General features: G+C 35.7%; 1 protein-coding gene across 1 annotated transcript in view; it reads right to left on the reverse strand.

Moving 5' to 3' along the window:
* ITPR2 (inositol 1,4,5-trisphosphate receptor type 2) overlaps positions 1 to 21,288 on the reverse strand; it is a 499,992-nt gene that overhangs the window by 75,965 nt on the left and 402,739 nt on the right. Inside the window, exons 49-51 of the mRNA XM_028113213.2 lie at positions 11,534 to 11,709; positions 3,455 to 3,619; positions 57 to 252 (exon numbers count right to left, since the gene is read on the reverse strand). Coding sequence (XP_027969014.1) covers positions 57 to 252; positions 3,455 to 3,619; positions 11,534 to 11,709 — 537 coding nt within the window. The remainder of the gene's footprint in view (positions 1 to 56; positions 253 to 3,454; positions 3,620 to 11,533; positions 11,710 to 21,288) is intronic.

Genomic DNA, 21,288 nt, shown 5'->3' on the forward strand with positions numbered 1-21,288 from the left:
TGTGTACAAGTTGTATCTGCCATCAGAGAAAGCTCATGTAGTGGTAGTAGCAATACCTGTAATAGGAGTTCTGTTTTTCAGCCTATCCACCTCCATTGTGAAGTCATCCTTCAGAAAAAGGAACCCAATAATGGAAAACAGGTAGACAAGGATGAGAGCCAGGACTGCAGTTAGAATAATGGAGCGGCCATTCCGTGTGACACTCTTTATGACATTAAGCAGAGTCTCTTCTCTGTATACCAAATCAAAAAGCTACAAAAATAAAACAAGGAAAAAAATGCAGTGGCACAAAAGCTGAATAAACATAAAAGGTAATTACAAATACAGATGCAAGCCATTTTAGTTTACCTGTGAAAAAAATAACAAACTAACTGATACCTTAAAAATACACCAAAATACATGTGTCTTCTACAGTTGGAACGTATTAATAAACTGTTTTTCAATAAAGATAACTCTAACACAGCATATAATGTGCATCTGTTGGTTTCATAACCAACATAATTTCAATTTTGTAAGATACAGAAATAGCACAGCTTCAAATTTGAATTTAAAAAAATTATAATACTATACTTAACCAACTTAGCTACTTATTCCTTATTTTTATCCTCACTGATATTCTGCAGTTGCTTCTGAAATACGTAAGATGGCTAAAGTGAAAATGCAGAATTATGTTTACCTAAGTGATGGCTAATTGACAGAGTCATTAGGCGTTATTGCTTAATCAAGGAATTAGGGGTGAAATTACTAGAACAATTTTATGAGCCTGCTGCAATAGAAAAGATGGGAAATTAAAAAATATTTGAGAAATGGAAGCACCTCTGGTATAATGAGGGCAAAACCTATTACTTTAGTATATAATTTTGGAAACAGAAGTATAAGCAAAACTACAAGACACAATTTTTAAAAAAATTTTCACTCCCTTTAATGGGTTATTATCCATTTTGTGTTTAGTAGCAGAAAGTCTCTGCACTAGTCTAGAACCTAGGTATGTGCTTGCTCTCTGGAGTCAACACCAAGAACAATTTTATTTATTGCTATATTATTAAGTTGAAATTATACATTAGGAAGTACATGTTATATTATCAAAGGCTAGTTAAAAGCAGTAAGTAAATATTCACTTAAAAAGGCATAAATATCTGTTTGGAAATGAACAGCATTTTAAAAGTTGGAATAATTAAGGTTTGTCTCCTGCTATCTGTGGGAACTGATTAAAATTTCTGAACTGGTTGAAACGAGGCATTACCAGTGTCACGAGCTCCTGCAGAAACACCAGGACTTGTCCTGTTTTTCTGAGTACTGACTTACTTTCCAATTTAATTTTAGTCTTGCCAATAATTGCCATAGAGATATTACCTTGTTCGCTCACCCTAGGAAACTGCTATTTTATCATGATCATATGCAAAATAATATGTTTAACTATTTTGCTAAGTGCTTATCTTCTGAAGGGAGCAACAACTTCTAGAAACAAAGTCAATATTTCTCAGGACAGACAAATTAATTAATGCAAATTCAACTTCCAAATTATGACACTGACTTATTCAGCTTACTTAACAACTTTGGTTGACATAAAGGAGATTTTCCTTTACTTTAACTCAACAGTGACTTAAAGAAAGGGTCTGGAAATGGGCTCTAGGTCACTTCTGAATGGTTTCTAAAAGTTTATAGTGTTCAGGAGCCCCATGGGATGCTTGCTAAAAATGCTTATTTCTGGACCTCATTCCATAGCCCTGGAATCAGAATCTTGAGGAGGCAAAAAAAGGTGTAAGACACTGGACAGGTTAATGGTTCTACTTATTTCTGAAAGGAAAATCTAGAGTGTGGTTTTTATTATTTTGGATAAAGGATTGGGATTTGTGGGTATAACTAGAAATACATATTCATGTATTTTTTTAAATATAAAACATATTTTTAAAATATGCTTAAATGCCATGTTGGCATTATGTCCATTATAATTTCCTCCTAATACTCTATAAACGTCAAAATGGACAATATCCTTTTCACCAACAACCCAGTGAAAACAAATTAGCATCACTACTGTAAGATTAGAACAATAAAAGACAAGAGGAAAATACAACTAGAAAATTAGGTTAAGTAACGTAAATTAAAAGTAACATTATTATCAATAGCTCATGTAATGGTTCAAATACACCTTTATTTTGTCAATTGCCTTTCCTTGGAAAACAGAAAGATTTAATACATCATTTCACATGTTTTTCATATCATCTCTCTAATGAATCTTGATAGTATGAGTCTATCATACTATCCCTATGCATTTTATAGACGTTACAGAATATTACAAGTCACAAGTCAGGTCAAAGTGCTGGGTGTAATGGGACTTCATATAGCATGGGCATGTTTTTAAAAATGGATTTTTTTTTGGTAAATTAGAGCAGAAAGGGAAATCATTTGGATCCCTGGAACAGTAAAAACTCTATTTTTGATTGTTGGATCATCTAACTTAACTACCTAGAAGATAATTTTGTATCAAAGTGTAAGGGACAAATCTACGGTTCCTGGGGGCTCTTGCAAATGCTTGACAAGTAAATGGAAAATCTGCCTCTCTTCAGTCTTCCTACCTGGGTTTGCTAGATAGGTAACAGGAAAGCGGCGGGCGATGGATTTGTCCCCTGTGAGCCAAGCAGACAGGGTCAGCATAATGTTTTTAGATCTTCAACTGAGGTTTCAGGAATTATTTTATTGGCTAGTGGTCTCCACTGCATGTCAACCATGGGCTGGAGATATAAATAAATTGCTCCCATGGCATCATGATGCTAACCTGGTAGGGCTTTAGGTTTCAAACATTATCATGAATTTATATTGCCTCCCCTCCTCCTAGTTTATGGCTATAGAACAGTCTATATGTAGGAAGTAAAACTGATAACCTGAAAAAAGAATCTAGAAGAAATGTGAAAGCCCGCTTAATGAATTAGACGCATGTAGACAAGCTTAACAACAAAGACACATTAAATCTGAAACTAAGATTTCGAACAACTCAGTACCTTTTTGCGAGGTTGGCAGTTTACTCATTTTATTTATATGCCACTCTAGAGTTACAATAATATTTGTTGTTGTGAATAAGGTACAACGATTCCAGGGCTAAGAAAACGTATCCCCACTTTTTTTCTCCTAAACTCTGTTGGAGAACCTCTAAATGTAAGGGGAAGGAAGGATTTGGCTGAAGCCAAAAAGCAGCTGCTTTTGGTTCTAGAGGTCGGGTCGTTGGTAACTTCTCAGAGAGGAAATAAAGAGTTCCACCACCTATGTGGGTTCTCAGAGGAAGAGAGGAAAAATAATACTAATTCCTGATTTTCCTAGGAAATTCTAAAAATAACATAATTTGTCCTAAATGTCAGGCCCTGCTTAAAAAAAAAAAAAATCAAAGGAAGAAGCATAAGAAGCAGCACCATTGTGTTATTTTTTCCAGCGGTGATCGTCCACATGGAGAAGTACTCACCAGGAAGCTATAGAAGAATTCATGGACAAAGAGGCCCAGCATGCAAACCAGGACGTAGGCCACGTGGTAGAGAAAGGCCATATCCAGGATGACCGCTCGGTAGCCTCGGGTGAAAGTGCCACGATTGCCCACAAAACTCACCAGAAACACTATTTTATTACAAAGCTGCAGGGAGGAAAAGATTAGACTTTACTGTCTTATTTATCCCCGAAACTCACGTAAATAGCAGTCATTGACAAAACCTAGCATTCACGAAATCTGCGGGTTTCTTTTATCATTTCTCATCTGGTAATTTTTCGGCATTGCTTACAAATCTGTGTGTAAACAGAAAACACCCCAAAGTTGTATCATTTGCAGTTCCAGGAGAAAAGAGGAGGATGATTAAGGGCGCCAGCTATGTAATCGAGGCAGACCTGGATTTAAACCCTGGCTCTCTCACTACTGTTGTACAAGGTCATGCAGCAGCTGGCCTTGATCGTTTCTTTGGAAAAATTGGAGCAAAGGGATTTCGACCTTATAGAACTCTTTAGAGGATTAAACAATTCATAATGCGTATGAAACACTTAGTACAATGACTCTTTAGATACTACCCATCATATTTTCCATATTAGAAGTAATAGATGCAATATTTTTATTATACTGGAAATGTAACAGAAAAATATCTTTTCAGAAAATATCTATCCTTCATTTTTTTATCCTAAACTTTCTCTACTGAATATTACTGTAAACAAGTAAGCCATTAAAAGTGATTTTTTTGCATTTAAATACATAAAAATATAAATATACTTATGTAATTAGGTTAAAACAAATATAATGCATGCATATATTTTCTTTCCTTTTTTTAAGATTTATTTATTTGAGAGAGAGAGAGAGAGAGAGCATGAGTGGGAGGGGCAGAGGGAGAGGGAGAGAGAATCTCAAGTAGACTCCTAGCTGAGCGTGGAGCCTGATGAGGGGCTCGACCTCATGACCCTGATATGATGACCTAAGCCGAAACCAAGAGTCAGATGTTTAACCGACTGTGCCACCCAGGCATCCTGCATGCATATATTTTCTAAGCTCCACAGGTGGTAATTATTCAATAAACATTTTGGAGTGTTTATTATGCTTGGTGCTATGTATTTATATTAAAACTATTTAAAATTGCCCTTTGTGGCATGACTTTGGAATATAGAAACGTACACAGAGATTCTTTGGCAATAACAACAATCTATGCAATGATTTCCAAAGAACACAGTTATCATAAACTTAGTGCCAGATATTTGGTTCTAGAGTCACTGCATTATTTATAAACTGAAGAAGCCATTTTGCATCTTAGTCATCATGGAAACAATTACAGATTTCAAATTTCAGTTCTTCTAAATTGTTCCCTGAGTTCTTCAAGTTCTCTAGTGGCACCGTATTTGTCTTTACATGTCCAAAGCTAACTTTGGGAAAACACGTTGTCCTTTGCAACAGCGTTGATTTTTCATATATACAAAAAGAAATTGCCTTATGTAATGATTTTAAATAATGGGCAGAAGTGAAATTTGAGAGGTTGGAAAAACCTTTTCTCTCAACTTTCTGAAGTTCAAATCAATAAATAAATGAAAAGTGGGTTAACATTGCATGTTGTGAAGATAGCCAAACCAAATCAACAACACAGAAGTTCAAACTTCCTAAGTTTTCCCCATGCTAATTAATGATCCTCTCAGTAATCGGTGTTTTCCATTCTTTCATCATCTTGTGAACAATTTGAATAATGTCGGCAGAAAGTTACACTTCACTATTTAGTTTCATCATCATATATTTACATTATTATTAAACATAGCTACAGTATAATGATGTCCTTATGACTATTATCCAAGAGTAAGTTTAATATCATAAAAAGTCATTTAAAAAGCTCAGGAAATATATACAAGGTGCTCAGATACATGTGGTATTTCACAATAAACAACCATGAAAATGGTGAAATACAGAATGTCTAGATGAAGTAATATTCAGTTTTACTCTTTAAATTATCTTGAGTGACTACTTAAATTCAAATTATTTGCTTTCCTTCACCCACTATATTCATCAATATGAAATAGAAGTAAGAAGTTCTATAAAAAATAAAGTTAAAAATTGAAAGTATGACTTTTCAGAAGGATGGATGATATGCTCATGACAAACTGTTTATATGTTGTTTCCTGATTTCTATTTCCCTAAACTGAATCATTAAACAATTACACAGGAAAACTATAAGTCCTACACATTCAGGAAAAGTAATACATTGGGTTCAAGTTCTCAAAAAAAGCAATACATTTCAATTCTCAAATAATGCAAAATGAAGGACACATTTCTGCCTAAAAGGGCCTCAGCCATTTTTGCATGAAAAATAAAGGTTTGCCTTCTCTGTGTACAGGTTGATTTTTATTTTCTTTGAAATTTGGTCTAGAGCTTGGTGTTGATGGATATGTCCCTGTTCTCTTGACTAAGTCTCAAACTAGAATGGAGTTGATATTGGCAATGAAATCCATCTATCCCTGCAGAGATCAGAAACAAGGAAATTGTCCTTTTGTTTTGAGGTGTTCATACCAAGAAGAAATAAATGCAAGAATAAATGATCTGAGGAGGAAAGAAGTTGAACTCTGTTTTTTCCTGCACTGTGACCTTGAAATATATAAATTGTTTTTATAGAGCATTTCCATGAAAGCTGGGGATATTTGTGGGAATGAAGATGTTACAAAAACTTATTCTCCCTTCTCATGTCATGACTTACTTGAAGTTGTCTAACCAGTCCTTCATTTGTCAATGTCATTATGTAGGCAATCTTTGTTTCTATGGCAAGGGTCCATGTGGGCAATGATAAATGGAGGGCGTGGGAACTGGGCAAGGTGGCTAAAAGACCAGCCTCTTCTGATTTGGTGTTGAAAAGACTCTTGAATCAGCATACAAATACCAATATAAATGACCATAACTGTCCCACAATATTTTTATCTTTCTCCATCTATTCTTCAAAATTGCATTTCGTATATGTTTTGTTGAGGACGGGGTGAATTGTGTGATGGTGGGGGAAAAAGTGTGGAGTGGGGTAGGGAAACAGTATCAATGTAAGCTTTTAGTGCAGTTATTTATTTATTTATTTAATATTTCAAGTTTTTATTTAAATTTTAGTTAACACGTAGTGCAATATTAGTTTCAGGAGTGGAATTCAGTGATTCATTACTTACATATAACACCCGGTTCTCATCACAAGTGCCCTCTTTCATGCCCATCACCCATTTAGCCCATCCCCCTGCCCACCTCCCCTCCAACAGTCTTTTTTACAAAGATTATTTACCAGTAGGTCTTCTAAAAACAAAAGCAAAATTAATGTTCATTTGTTAATTAATGTAGAGTGAACAAAATTCATTAATTTTAATTGGGGAAATTAATTGTACAGTACAATACTGTTTTCATAGATACTTCAAAATTCATTGATATGTCTTTGCAGGACTTTTAACAGTGCAGTATAGTGGAAGGACACTGGACTAGAAGTTGGGCCACCTGGGTTCCAGTCTTGGCTCTGCCACCCACCAGATGCTTTGGTAAATCCTCCTTGTCTCTATAGGATTTTGTATACTCATTTCTAAAATGAAATGCCTAGAAATGAATAATCCTTAAGGTGACTCAAAGTTCTAGAATTCTATAGGATATCCTTTAATTTTGCTATTTTATGGGATCACAGAAATTTATAGCTGCCTTTATATTATCCTTTTTTGTCTTATTGGTTCTATGTTCCTGATCAGGAATTCTATCCCTATCTTACATTGTGCCTAGGGGAAAAAATGACCTATTTTCCAGGAATAAACTATAGCCAAATACATACATACATACATACATACATACATACATACATACATACTGTCTAGTATTTCTTGAAAAGGAAAACTGAATTTATTGAACTACATGTTAACCATATTATGATATTGCCATCAACATCAACCTTACTAAAATCTATGTGATTTGATTCAAAAATCTCCATTTCAGTAGTGTTACACCTTAGGCAGGATAAGGTTCTATGGTCAAAGCATAAGGCAAAATTTTCAGGCCAACATCACCCTGGAAATCTTTTAAATTGCCAACAAAACAGTATAATAAACAAGGGTGGTATAAGCTATACTGTTTTTTAAATAAATTCAACATTTCTAGTTTTCCCCCAGCACTGAAGCAGTTTCCTGCTACTACAACTGAATATCAGAATAAGTTAGGAGCATTCAATGACCGTATTATATGAAAAACAGGGTGTGTGTGTGTGAGAGAGAGAGAGAGAGGGGGAGAGAGAGAGAGAATGAATGTTTTGTCTTGGAATATATAATTGAATTTGTGTGTGTTAAGTGAACATATGGTGGGGCTCAACCTTATAGATTAGCAGTAACATGAGCCCTCCCAGGAAACTATCTGCAGGTAAGTAATAAGGGCATGATACTATTAAATGTGAACACTGTGGCTTATTGCTAATAGACAGCTATCTGCTAAACTCCACTTGCTTCTCCTCTCTGCAAAATGGCAAGACCAAGTTTCAGCATAAGGGAACATTTCCATATTACAAATAACTGTAAGAAAGGCAAATAATTTATAAATGTCATTAAATAAATTACACATTTCCAGGCACTACTACAAAAGAAAAAAAACATTGTACATAAGAAGGGTTTAGAAGATATTAAAAGATCTTCCACAGGTATTTACTGCATTATTTATTATGAAAAATATCTAAAAATCTAAACAATAAAAATTAATGGAATGGTTAAACTGATTAACATCCACATGACTGGGAATATTGTCATTATTAGTGGTACAGAAATATTAGGTGATCTAAAATTTATAAAATGTGTGTTTATATTTGCCAAAATAATATGCTAATTTCCATTGCAATGTAGACTGTGAGAAGAAAACTGTACTGGGTTATAAGATATGCTTTATAACAGAGAAAAACATCTGAATTTTTTGAAACATCTCAAACATTGAGATAACCCTTGTGACAAGATGGAGAAATTAGTTGCAATCTAAACAAAACTTCGATTGTTAGAAATGAGTAAAGATGATAAAAATGAAGCATCATAATAAACAGAAACTGATAATACTAAATGCTCAGAACACAGATTGAGGTTTTTCCTTCCACTTGGTTCCTTTTCCAGAAAAGTGACTTTCTATATTTGCCTGACATTATGAAAGACACTGAGTCCAGAAACAAACAACCCTCTGTGAACCAAAATACAAATACTTTTATGATTGTGATACCGATGTTTCACAGTTAAATAGTACTTCACATGTTAGGAGCTTGATAAACAGTAGCCTTTGCTGCTATTATATCATCACTGTTATTTCTCTGCTCTAAACCTTCATACTAATCTTCTCCACCAATCTTCTTAACAACTGCTGAGTGCAGACTAGGCTTCAACATCTTCATTTCACTGATGAGAAAAATGAAACTCAGAGGCTCGATTTGCCTATGGTCTAGAATTCTGATTCTCATTAAGGCTTGATTGTCAGGTAAATATTTTCTTTTGTTTTTCCTGCTTCTGATACCTATAATTTTAGCACCTATAGTTTCACCTGTCAAACAATGCAAACTTTTTAAGTATAAATTAATAAATATATTAAATCCTAACTTACAAAAAGTGACTGATTTATGTTTTCATTTAATTTTTTTCCTGCCCCCTGGGAAATAGTAAGCCACCTAATAAGTTTATTATGACAAAAGTTAAGATAGATAACTATGTGCTAAGACATTTTATTAATCTGTACAATATCAAAACTATAGATAAAAACTATCAATATCTATATTATCGAAATCACAATTATACTATCCAATTTGTTTGTTCCAAATTAAACTTGATATTTTCTTTGCCAAAATGCCCTGAACTGGCAAATTGTGATGTATCGTTTGGGGGGCTGTGCAAATGGGTTTTTTATGCTGTGAGAGATATGAGAGTACCCACAGATTCATACATTTAATAAGAGAGATACATTTCCACATATATTTCTTTTCAAGTATAAAAGTTGCCTCTTAGATGAATTGTCATTTCCTATAGTGGAACTATTCTCACCAAACCAGGCAGAGATTATTTTTCATCCTGTCCCCTAAGGGGGAAAGGAGAAGTAACTCCAAATGTTTTTGGTTTCCCCAATAGACATTAAAATGTTTTTCCTTATCTCTTTATTTATTCTTGAAGCTTCTGTATGGCAAGAACCACATCCTCTACTTCTTGGTAGTTTTAATGTCTATCAGATAACAGAGGCTGAATAAATGCTTGTTATTTCTGGCCCAACTCTATCTAGCTATTATTTCAACTTATCAAACTTGGGTTTTCTCTCTCGAATTAATGTCTTATTGAGGACCAGCTGTCAGTTTAGGAATATTATTTGCTTCTTCAAATAATTTGGCTCAATATTCAATGTCTTTTTAATAATAAGTTGGACTTACCTAACTCAAGTTTTCTAATAGGGTTAGAAAAATTTAGATAAATACATGAAGATTCCTCAATTAGCTTGGTTTCCAAAACACTCAAAGTACAAGTTCAGTTCATGTAAAGAATTTTTGAATGTTTAAGCGCTAGGGATTAAGTGGGAGAAAAATGGAATCGGGAGTGAGGGAGTGAAGAGGGCAGGATTATACCTATGAACGTGACAATCTCTGCCCTCAAGAAACTTAAGAATCCTGTATTTGGTACTTGACAGAATTCTTTACCGATAGACCTCTTTGCATGTATAGTACACTTCCCTTTATTAACAGTGAATGAAGAACAACTGGTAATTTGGTTGCCTGAATGTTCTAGTTAACTGGGAGTTGTCATTTACAACATGTCAAATTTTCAAAGAAGTGTAATATAACAGTGGTCAGAAACACAGACTTGGTCATTCTAGCTCAGCTTTATAATTCTCAAAAGTTTGGCTGGCTATTTCATTTATTCATTTTCAATAAATACTTGCCATGTATTTCATGTACAAGGCACTGTAAATGTATAAGAATACAAAGATAATTTTTCACTCATTCATTCACTCACTCGTGAATACTAATTTATTTAAGAAACATTTGTTGGATACCAAAAACATTCCAAGACACTGAATGATCAATCATTATCCTTAAGAACTGTATAATGTGTTGCATGGAGCACTGGGCGTTATATGCAGACAGTGAATCATGGAACCCTACATCAAAAACTCATGATGTACTGTATGGTGACTAACATAACATAATAAAATAAAATAAAAAAAGAACTGCATAATGTAGTAGGGAAGATAAAGCATATATGCAGATACCAGAATATAGGACACTATGTTAGAAACCCCATACAAGCACTGTGTACAGTGCTTTAGGGATTCAGCAGACATATTAAAAATATTTATTTGCGTGCCTGGACATTTTTTCTTTCATTAACCTGGTGATTTACCCTTCTTTTAATATCCCTTATGAATATGCCATGTAGAAAGCTGTCTAGTCCCTTTAAAATTTTATCTCCTGGGTACTATTATTGCTATTTGGAATGGTGCGCTGATTACTTATTCTCAACTTACCAACTGAGGTTTTGAAATATGCTCCCTTGTTCCAGTATTTCAAAATTTAGTGAAAAAAATATTAATCTCATCGATGGCTTTCACAAGTTTATGGGTTTTGTTCACATAAAAAAGAGCCAAATTTCGTATTTTCTCATATAGCAATACTTTTTCTTTGGTCATTTTATAAAAGGTACTCACTTCTAAAATTCTGCCAACTATAATTTAATCTTTCTTGGGTGATTTAGAAGTCACTTTAGGATGTTAACAGTGGTTTAGAGTCATTTTTGTCAATATCTTTGGGTATAGGATACAGAAGGCATTAAAACTGGATTGGATTAAATTGATTGCAGAACTGGGTCATGCCCCAAATGCCACCTTTTTAAATATATCAAATTTTTACTTGTCATTTTTTCTCTCTCTCAAAATTACAAATGTACAAATTAAACTCTCATTAATTTGAATTCACAGTAAACAAGAATTTACTATGTATACACAAATTAAAATATATAGCTACATTTTTACATTTAGTACACTTTTTCAATGAATTTACAAAAGGACAAAGCTAAATAAAATACTTACATTAGCTGCACCAAGAAGTATTAACGTAGGCCCAAGACCTATTGTATATATCGATCTGAGCATTATTGACACAAGAAATGGTCGAATACCCACAGGCTTGGAGAAGAAAAACAGCATAGATGTGCAGACTGCAACTGCTATCCAAAGAAGAACTGAGAACAACGGAGAAAGTGTACCTGTAATATGAGGAAGAAGTTTATTTTTACTAAGAACAAAAGTAGAAAATGTTAAAATCTTTGCCACTCTACTTTATGTAACATAGCAAATCAAACCATAAGACACTGAATTTCATAACAACCCACTCTACACACTGTATATTTGGAGGAAATGTCTCTGAACACATTACTCATTACTCAATGCAAATATTCATTGCATTTCCAGAAAGTTTGTGATTATTTTCAGGATGTTAAAATACCCACTAGTTAATGTAGCTTCCATTAACTCTGAGAATTGTTCATCTTTCTCTCCTGTAAGAGTTATATGTTAAAGACTTCTGCTAGATGTATCTCACTTGGGAACTTTAATTCAAAATTTACGGTTAATGAGTGTTAAATGTACAGTTAAATCATATGAAACCAAGGATTTTGTCACTGAACTCATACCTTGTCTTGTTCTATTGTCATAAAGTTTCTATACTGCAGATTCTTCTAAAGAATTCAGAATGTAAAATACCCAGTCTTTAATAAAATAGACACAAGCTTTATCTGTTAAAATATACATGTGTACGAATGTATATGATGTATGTGTATATGTATGAGTGTATGTACTAGAAAGCCAACTCAAACTCTAAAAAAATGTTGAGCTTTTAAGTCATCAGAAAACAAAACAAAACAAAAATCATCAGAAAACAAAAGTTCCAAATACTTAAAAAACGAACCCCAATACATCAAAATTTCTTTATAAATTGCCCAAAAGAAGTTTAAAAATATATCTCCTTTAAAAAAAAAGTATAATTCATTGACGTTTGCACTGACTATGTGGATTCAAGGAATCCCCGGTTGAAGGTCATGTGGTGCTATATTGCTGAAGTACCCCACATTCTTGGGCTGATTAGATCAGCTATAGGACCTCAAACACATGCCTATTGGCTAATGAAGTCACAGGGAAAACAACAAAATGGAGATTTTCCATTAGTTATTTCTTTTGGACAGTTTCTATTATTTATAAAATTCACTTCTGCATGCAAAATACCACAAGTGCTTTGGTATGTAGAGTTTTTGTATTATCAGTTAAAGCCCGGGATTATCTGAATTCCTTCACTGAATTCTGTGTAAGCCTTTAGTTTGTAGTGAGTGCTAATAGATCAAAAGTAGGTAGGAAGAGCCTGTCAGACATTAAGAAACAAAACAAGTCAGGTAGCAAACAGCCTTAGCTTAGACATGTTTATTTTTGCAATGTTTGTCCTTATCACATTGACTCAAGCAAAAAGTGATGAAAGATGGTTGGGAAGAGAGATCTGATCTAACCCCTTCATCACATTTATTTATTTGTTTGTTTGTTTGTTTGTTCATTCATTCATTTGCAAAAGAGAGAGAGTTCACCAGCCTGTGGGTGGGGAGAGTGAGGAGGGGGAGGGGCAGAGGGAGAGGGACAAGCAGACTCCCCACTGAGTGGGGAGCTGATGTGGGAGCTCGATCCCAGGACCCTGAGATCATGACCCGAGCTGAAGTCAGATGCTTAACTAACTGAGCCACCTGGGCGTGCAACCCCCCTCACCAAATTTATGATCTGATAAGATGACTTTGGGGAAGGGGAAAGAATAGGGGTACATATCTCTGGAAATTACCTTAATTCACATCCTCTGGCAATGCTAACAAAATGGATACCCAACTCAGGTTTATTATAATGTTGGTTTATAAGCACTTTGTGTCTACCAAAACATAGCCTGACCACCAACTTCACAGATCTCAAAGAGCCATGGAGAGAATCAGACCTTCGACTTTCTCTCATGCTTATTTGGATGTCATCAGAATGTAAGCTTTGTAAGAGTGAGGATCATCTCTGATCTCTGGGCCTCTCACGGTATGTGGCATGTAGCAACAAGTGAATACTTACTGATTAAATGAATAAACAAAAACATAATCTGTGAACTCATTTTGAGTAAGTAACTAAGTCTCCAGTTATAAATTTGCCAAGTTGTGGAGCTTCATTCTTCAGTTTACTAGAACTTTTAAAATCTATGCACATTTAATGACTTTTAGCGAGTCATTGGACTCTTCAGTATAATTCATAAGCAGTGTCTTGGTGTGACATTCTTACTTTAAAAGTCCTAGCATTGGGCGCCTGGGTGGCTCAGTTGGTTAAGCTACTGCCTTCGGCTCAGGTCATGATCCTGGAGTCCCAGGATCGAGTCCCGCATTGGGCTCCCTGCTCAGCAGGGAGTCTGCTTCTCCCTCTGGCCCTCTTCCCTCTCATGCTCTCTATCTCTCATTCTCTCTCTCTCAAATAAATAAATAAAATCTTAAAAAAAAAATAAAAGTCCTAGCATTGACACCTATAGTTATACTGCTCATTGTTATTGGTGCCTGATAAGCTAACCACATCTTGACTATTCTTTCCTAGGCAATATCTGGCTTGCCAAGATTTCCCCTTGATTAAACAAGAAATTATAACCATGCACTTAAAACTGGGCATTTGATCTCTTTTCAGAAAGAACTCAAAGATCATCTAATGTTGTACCTTGCACATAGTTTAATGATAAATATGTATTTGTGAAATCAATAAACTTAAAAGTTATTTAAAATGGCTATTGACAATATTGTCAACTGTCAATAATTTGTAATCATATTCTGTAAGAATGGTCACATTGGTTTTTAGCTGAAGATTTAATGCAAAAATTAATAAGTTGAAACTGACAAACTCTAGAGAAGACAGTACAGATTGTTAAAGCCAGTTTTTACCCACTGAGGGTGGGAGGGGGGAACTCTTCTTAATACTTCATATTTGTATCAATTTTCTATAATAAGCGCTGTTCTTTTAATAATGGAAAAATTTTCTAGAATTTGCTCTACATATTTTCAAATCTTAGAAAATATGAATTTTGTCCTTTATGGAAGAAAATTCTAACAGCCAATTTGGAGACCTCAGTTCAAGTCATGTAATGGAACTCTCCTATCCACCTCACATGACTCGTGTATAGTTCACTGTACAGAACATGCTGCTTCTTACCTCCAGTCCCTCTCCATTTCTCTGCCTCCCGTGTAACTTCATAAGACTCTTTCCCCCACCTCAATCCAGCTAAAGTGGACATCCATCCATAAATCCATGGGTGGTCTTTACTATTGTGCCTTACTCATTTCTTCGTCCCTGAACTAGATCATGAGCTCCTTGAAAACAAGGACAGCTTTACCAATTTCTGTGTCTTTAGGGCCTAGTACAGTGCCTGGTACATAGCCATACTTCATCAATGGTTGTTATTAAGTCAAATGAATTAAAATCACCTTGAAGAACTTAACTTTCTTTAACACAAAGCATTTGAGGGAAAAAAAGAATTACACTCTAAATTTGAACCCGATTAAAAAAAAAAAGTCATATGCTATCTGGAAATAAGAAATGCACATGGCAGCAGTTTTCTCCACTAACTAGTCTGCCTTTGCCAAACTGGGCAGGGACAGTTGCCATGGCCAATGTTCAGCTTCTGAATGGACATCTGGGATGTTCTCTAGCACCAAAAGCTGCTCTTAGCCCAAACCAGCAATACCTCATTCTTCCACTTTGGGTACAAGTTTCCTTTTTAGAGAAGCATATGTTAAATAAATAAACCAGTCAACCAAATCAAAACCTATAGCCACACAAATAAGCCCTGCATTCCTGAATAAATGTAAACCAAGCTCACCCCCTTGGGAAACCTGGCCTCAGTGGCCTGTGATTCCTGGTGGAAATGACCACTCAGAATCAATCCATATCATTGGGAAAGGTCAAGGGAAAAAAATGGCTTCCCCTACAAAAATGGTAAAGGGGAAATGAAGAGAGAAGAAGCCAAAAATATTTAGAATGGCCTAAAAAGTGATATGCGTAAACTTCTTTTTGTTACTACACCTAACTATGAGTTTCCTAAAGCCCAGTTACCACGTTGAATTGTGTGGGATAAAGAAGAGGCGACCTGGAACTGCCCTCAAGAGTTGACATCCTCAGGCTGAGAGGTCTTCTATTTTCCGAGGGTCAGCAGTGCCTTTCTGGGTGCACCAGGCCTTTCAGTTGCCCGAAGGGGCCTTCCTGGGCACCTCCCTACCGTTCAGACTCTCTGGAGGAGGTGGATCAGAGCAAGTCCAGTTGCCTTTCCAGTCCAAGCAGAAACCATACATTCCTGTCAGGTTCCCTCTACATGACAGTGTAACCAGGAAAGGTGGTGAGGGGATTCTTACTGCACTGAATTAGCCAGGGAAGGGGAAATTTGGTGAAAAGGAAGGAACACTAGGAAACGTTTGAGAATCTGCCTCTCCTCCCAGAACATGCCTAAGATTCCCTCAGATCAGGGTTTCAGTCTCCTGCTTGGCACCTTAGCTTACCCTGCAGTCTCTTGAGAATGCCCAAAGCCTCGTTTCCGACCACCTTAGACTGCAAACCAGTCTGGGGAAGTCTATGGGAAAGCCGCATTTAATTAAAGGAAAAAAAGGTATTTCAAAAAACAGTTTGAAGATGTTTGTTGTAATTGTTCTCCCTTGTTCCTGAATCCTATTCTGATCCTCAACCACGTTTACAGCAATTTAATTAGCATTAACCTAAGGTGTTACCAATCAAAAAATTGCTGTAGTTGTTATAGTTGAATAAATAAGAACAACTGCTTAGTGTTTCCCCCCACCAAATAAATAAATAAATAAATAAATAAATAAATAAATAAATAAATAAATAAATAAAATAATGCAATCTGAGCTCTTCAAAGCCCGGCAATGAAAGGCCATTATCTACAGCAGGGGTCGGGGAGGGAGTGCACTATAAGCTGATCCCTTGAGAATTACCTTCCCCTTAAGTATCTCCTTTTTATTATTATACACCACTACTCTGGTGGAAGAGAGACAATATTCTCTCAGTTAATATTACAACCCAACAGTGAACCAGATCTAAGTAATTCCCAGCTTACGTGTGATCAGGCTGGAAAACATGCTTGGAGAAAGCTTAATACAGCCCATTGCCTCTGCCAGCTGCCTGTCTTCACAGAGGACACAGTGACTCTGGGGCAGCCTGGAGGAGGGTCTGGGGTTGGGGAAGGTGGCTCATTTTGACCATACCCAGAATCTAGGGACTTTACGGTAGGACAGAATCCTCATATTTATCTTTATTTTTTATTTTTTTGAAGATTTTATTTATTTATTTGACAGAGACAGACACAGCAAGAGAGGGAACACAAGCAGGGGGAGGGGGAGATGGAGAAGCAGGCTTCCCGCCAAGCAGGCAGACCAGTGTGGGGCTTGATACCAGGACCCAGGGATCATGACCTGAGCCGAAGGCAGACACTTAACGACTGAGCCACCCAGGCTCCCCGAGAATCCTCATATTTATTTATTTTTTCTTTTTTAACATTTCATTTCAAAACACTTTCAGATTTATGTAAGAGTTGCAGATAGAATGCAAAATTACTGTATACCCCTCACCTGAATTTCACCTTACATAACTGCATTACAATGATCAATATCAAGAAAGTAATATGATACACCATTTTTTATCTTTTCTTTTTGGAAATTGAAGAATAATTAACATGCAATGTTATATTAGTTTCAGGTGAACAACGTAATGATTCAACAATTTTGTACATTGCTCAGTGTCATCAAGATAAGTGTACTTATCTTAATCCCCTTGATGTATTTCACTCATTTCCCTCCCCCATCTCCCCTCCGGCAACGATCAATTTGTTATTTAAGAGTCTGTTTTTTGGGGGGCGCCTGAGTGGCTCAGTTGGTTAAGTGTCCAACTGCTGATTTCGGCTCAGGTCATGATCTCAGGGTCGTGAGATGGAGCCCTGTGTTGGGCTCTATGCTCAGCACATAGTCTGCTTGAGATTCTCTCTCTCTCTCTTTCCATCTGCCCCTCTCCCATCCCCCACTCACTCCTCTCTAAAATAAATAAATAAATCTTTAAAAAAAAAAAAGTCTGTCTTTTTGTTTGTCTCTTTTTTCTTTGTGTGTTTACTTATTTTGTTTCTTAAATTCCACATATGAGTGAAATCCTACTATATTTGTCTTTCTCTGACTTATTTCACTTATCCATTCATCTGTGGATGGACACTTGGTTTGCTTCCGTATCTTGACTATTATAAATAATGCTGCAATAAACATAGGGGCACATACATCTTTTCAAATTAGTGTGTCCATTTTCTCAGGATAAATACTTGGTAGTTGAATTACTGTATCATCTGGTAATTCTATTTTTAATTTTTTGAGGAACTTCCATACTATTTTTCACAGCGGCTGCACCAATTCGCATTCCTACCAACAGTGCACAAGGGTTCCTTTTTTCCACATCCTCGCCAATACTTGTTATTTCTTGTTGTTTTGATTTAGCCATTCTGACAGGTGTAAGGTGACAGCTCATTGTGGTTTTAATTTGCATTTCCCTGATGATTAGTGATGTTGAGCATCTTTTCATATGTCTGTTGGCCATCTGGATGTCTTCTTTGGAAAAATGTATATTCATATTCTCTGCCTATTTTTTAACTGGATTGTCTTTTTTCATGTTATTTATATATTTTGATATATAAATCAATATATTTTGAGTTCTTTTATATATTTTGGATATTAACCCCTTATTGGATATACCATTTGTAAATATCTTCTCCCATGCAGTAGGTTGCTTTTTTGTTTTGTTGATGGTTTCCTTTTGCTATGAAAAAGCCTTTTATTTTGGAGTAGTCTTAATAGTTTAATTTTGTTTTTGTTTTCCTTGCCTGAGGAGACATATCTGGAAAAATGTTTCTATGGCCGATGTCAAAGGAATTACTGCCTATGTTTTCTCCTAGGAGTGTTATGGCTTCAGGTCTCACATTTAGATCTTTAATCCATTTTATTTTTGTGTATGGCATAAGAAAGTGGTCCAGTTTCATTCTTCTGCATGTAGCTGTCCAGTTTTCCCAGCACCATTTGTCAAAGAGATTGTCTTTTTTCCACTGCATATTCTTGCCTCCTTTGTCAGAGATTAATTGACTATGTAAGTGTGGGTTTATTTCTGGGCTCTCTATTCTGTTCCATCAATCTATGTGTCTTTTTTTTGTGTGTGTGCCAATATCACACTGTTTTGATTATACAGCTTTGTAGTATAACTTGAAATCTGGGATTATGATACCTCCAGCTTTGTGCTTTTTTCTCAAGACTGCTTTTTCTCTTCAGGGTCTTCTGTGGTCCCATATAAATTTTAGTATTATTTGTTCTTCTAGTTCTGTGAAATACAATGTTGGTATTTTGATAGGGATTGCTTTAAATCTGTAGATTTCATTGTGAACAATATTGGTTCTTTTAGTCCGTGAGCATGGAATCTCTTTCCATTTGTTTGTGTCATTTTTCAATTTCTTTCATCGGTGTTTTATACCTTTCAGAGTACAGGTCTTTCACCTCCTTGGTTAAGTTTATTCCTATGTGTTTTATTATAATATATCACTTTAATCTATAGGCCTTATTCAAAGTTCATTAATTTCCCAATTAACATCCTTTTTCTGGACTAAGGTCACATAGTACATCAGCTGTCATTCTCTTTGGTCTCTTTTAATTTGAGCCATTCCTCTATCTTTATCTTTCGTAAGCTTCACAATTACTGACCAATTATTTTGAAGAATGTCCCTTATTTTGGGTTTGTCTAAAGTTTCCTCAGTTTATGTATTTTTGGCACAGGATGCCATGCCCTTGTCAGTGCATCATATCAAGAGGCAACCAATGTTGCTGTGTCTCATTACTTGGTGACATTAATGTTGATCACTTAGAGTGATTTCTCCACACTACTATTTTTCCTCTTGTAATTAGTAAGTGTGTAGGGTGAAATACTTTGAGACTATGTCAATAACCTCTTTCTCATTATTCTTTTTCATCTAACATTCACCTATTAATTTTAACAACCACTGATGATTCTTACTACAGTGCTATTTGCCAAATGGTGCTATGCTATTTCCTTCTACATTTATTAATTAGAATACAATTGTAAGGAGGAGGTTTCTCTCCTCACAGTCCATAAGGACTCCTGGATTCTTATTTTATTCTATGGGTTATTTTGTATTATTGGCAACACTTTTTTTCTCTCAAAATTTCTGCAGATGTGGTCGCTGGGAGTCCATTCAAGTTGGATCTTGTGTTCTTTGACATGTCTCCATCATTTTTTTTGGAAGGAATGTTAATGCTCAACTAATCCACCTTTAAATCAGCTCGAAGTGCTCCTGGCAAGCAGTCATCCAAACTTTGTTTGACAAAATCCGGTATTAGAGAACTTGCACATCCAGCACAGGATTTTCCTTCTTCAGACAGTTCTGATGTCCAAGTATGCTTCTCAGTTTTGACTTTGTTTTCTCAGTCTTTCTAGCTATTCAAAGTGTACAACTGAAGGTTAGAGACTGTGATAATCCTGACCAAAATTTTAACTGTATTCCTAGAGTTATAATTAAATAACTCATCCAGAACTGTAATTAGATTAACCAAACATGACTTTGGGATTCCATTTTGCCAAAATGGCTGCTCATGCCTTCTCTTTTCTCTCAGCACCAGTGCCCCCCATCCAACGCAGATACCTAAGATTGAGCCTCCACCTTCATTATGATTGTTAACTTTTATCCAGTCTTTCTGAAGAGTAAAGTCTGTCCTCTGATGACGAGGCACCTTGCTTTTCAGTCTTGTTTTGTTAGTCCTATTTCTCTCTTCTCTTGGAGACTTACTCCAAATTCTACTACATGTGTGGTTTCAAGCGCTTGCTCAACGACCAGCTGCATCAGCAACACCTCAGAAGCTTGTTAAAAAATACATATTTATGGACTCCACTGCTGAATTATTGGACAAATCTTCTAAAGCCTCAGATCTTCATCCATAAAGATGAAGTGCTTACTTTACAGAATTGTCAGGAAGAGTAAGTGAAATTATGTATGGGAAGTGCTTAGCATTCTGCCTGACCCAATCTAAATGGTAAACAACATCAGCTGCTATTATTATTATCAATATTACAACTGTAACTGTTACTTGGCAAGTACCAAAAATGTATCAGGTGTTTTACTTTCTCCTGAATGAGTAAAAAGTAGATGTCTAGAGGGGTGGCATTGCCCATTACCATTATAGTTCACGTACAATAGGTGGCAGCAGAGGCTATAGGCATTGGCTCTCATGGTCAAGTAAGGGTTATCATGGAATGGAGCTCATAAAAAAATATGTTCTGTATGAAGATTTGTTCTCTTCCGGGTATCTATATACTTCCAACCCAATTATCTATGTAGAAAAATCCTGGATGGGAAACAAAAGAGTTAACCTTCTACTCTAAGATCTACCATTTTTTTAGCCTCTCTGGGATTCCATCTCTTTATCTGTCAAATGAAGATTTGATATTAGATGATCTCTAGAATTGCTTCCATACCTAAGACTTTATGCTTCTGTTAACTGGGACTCCACAATTTACTCTCAACGTTCTGTGCGCAGATGATACCAATTTATCATTTCATGTTGGACTTCTCTCCTTACAAGGGTTACATTCTTCTGTGCCAAGAGGGCTATCATCACTAAATAAGACTAAACACAGTGAAAAGAAAGCTGTTTCCACTTCCTGCTGTATTTGCAACTTCCCACAATGGATGGCCAAAT

This window comes from Eumetopias jubatus, unplaced genomic scaffold (assembly GCF_037043125.1).
Source record: "Eumetopias jubatus isolate StellerSeaLion01/CBP00866 unplaced genomic scaffold, mEumJub1_p1.0 scaffold_8, whole genome shotgun sequence".
Taxonomy (NCBI): domain Eukaryota; kingdom Metazoa; phylum Chordata; class Mammalia; order Carnivora; family Otariidae; genus Eumetopias; species Eumetopias jubatus.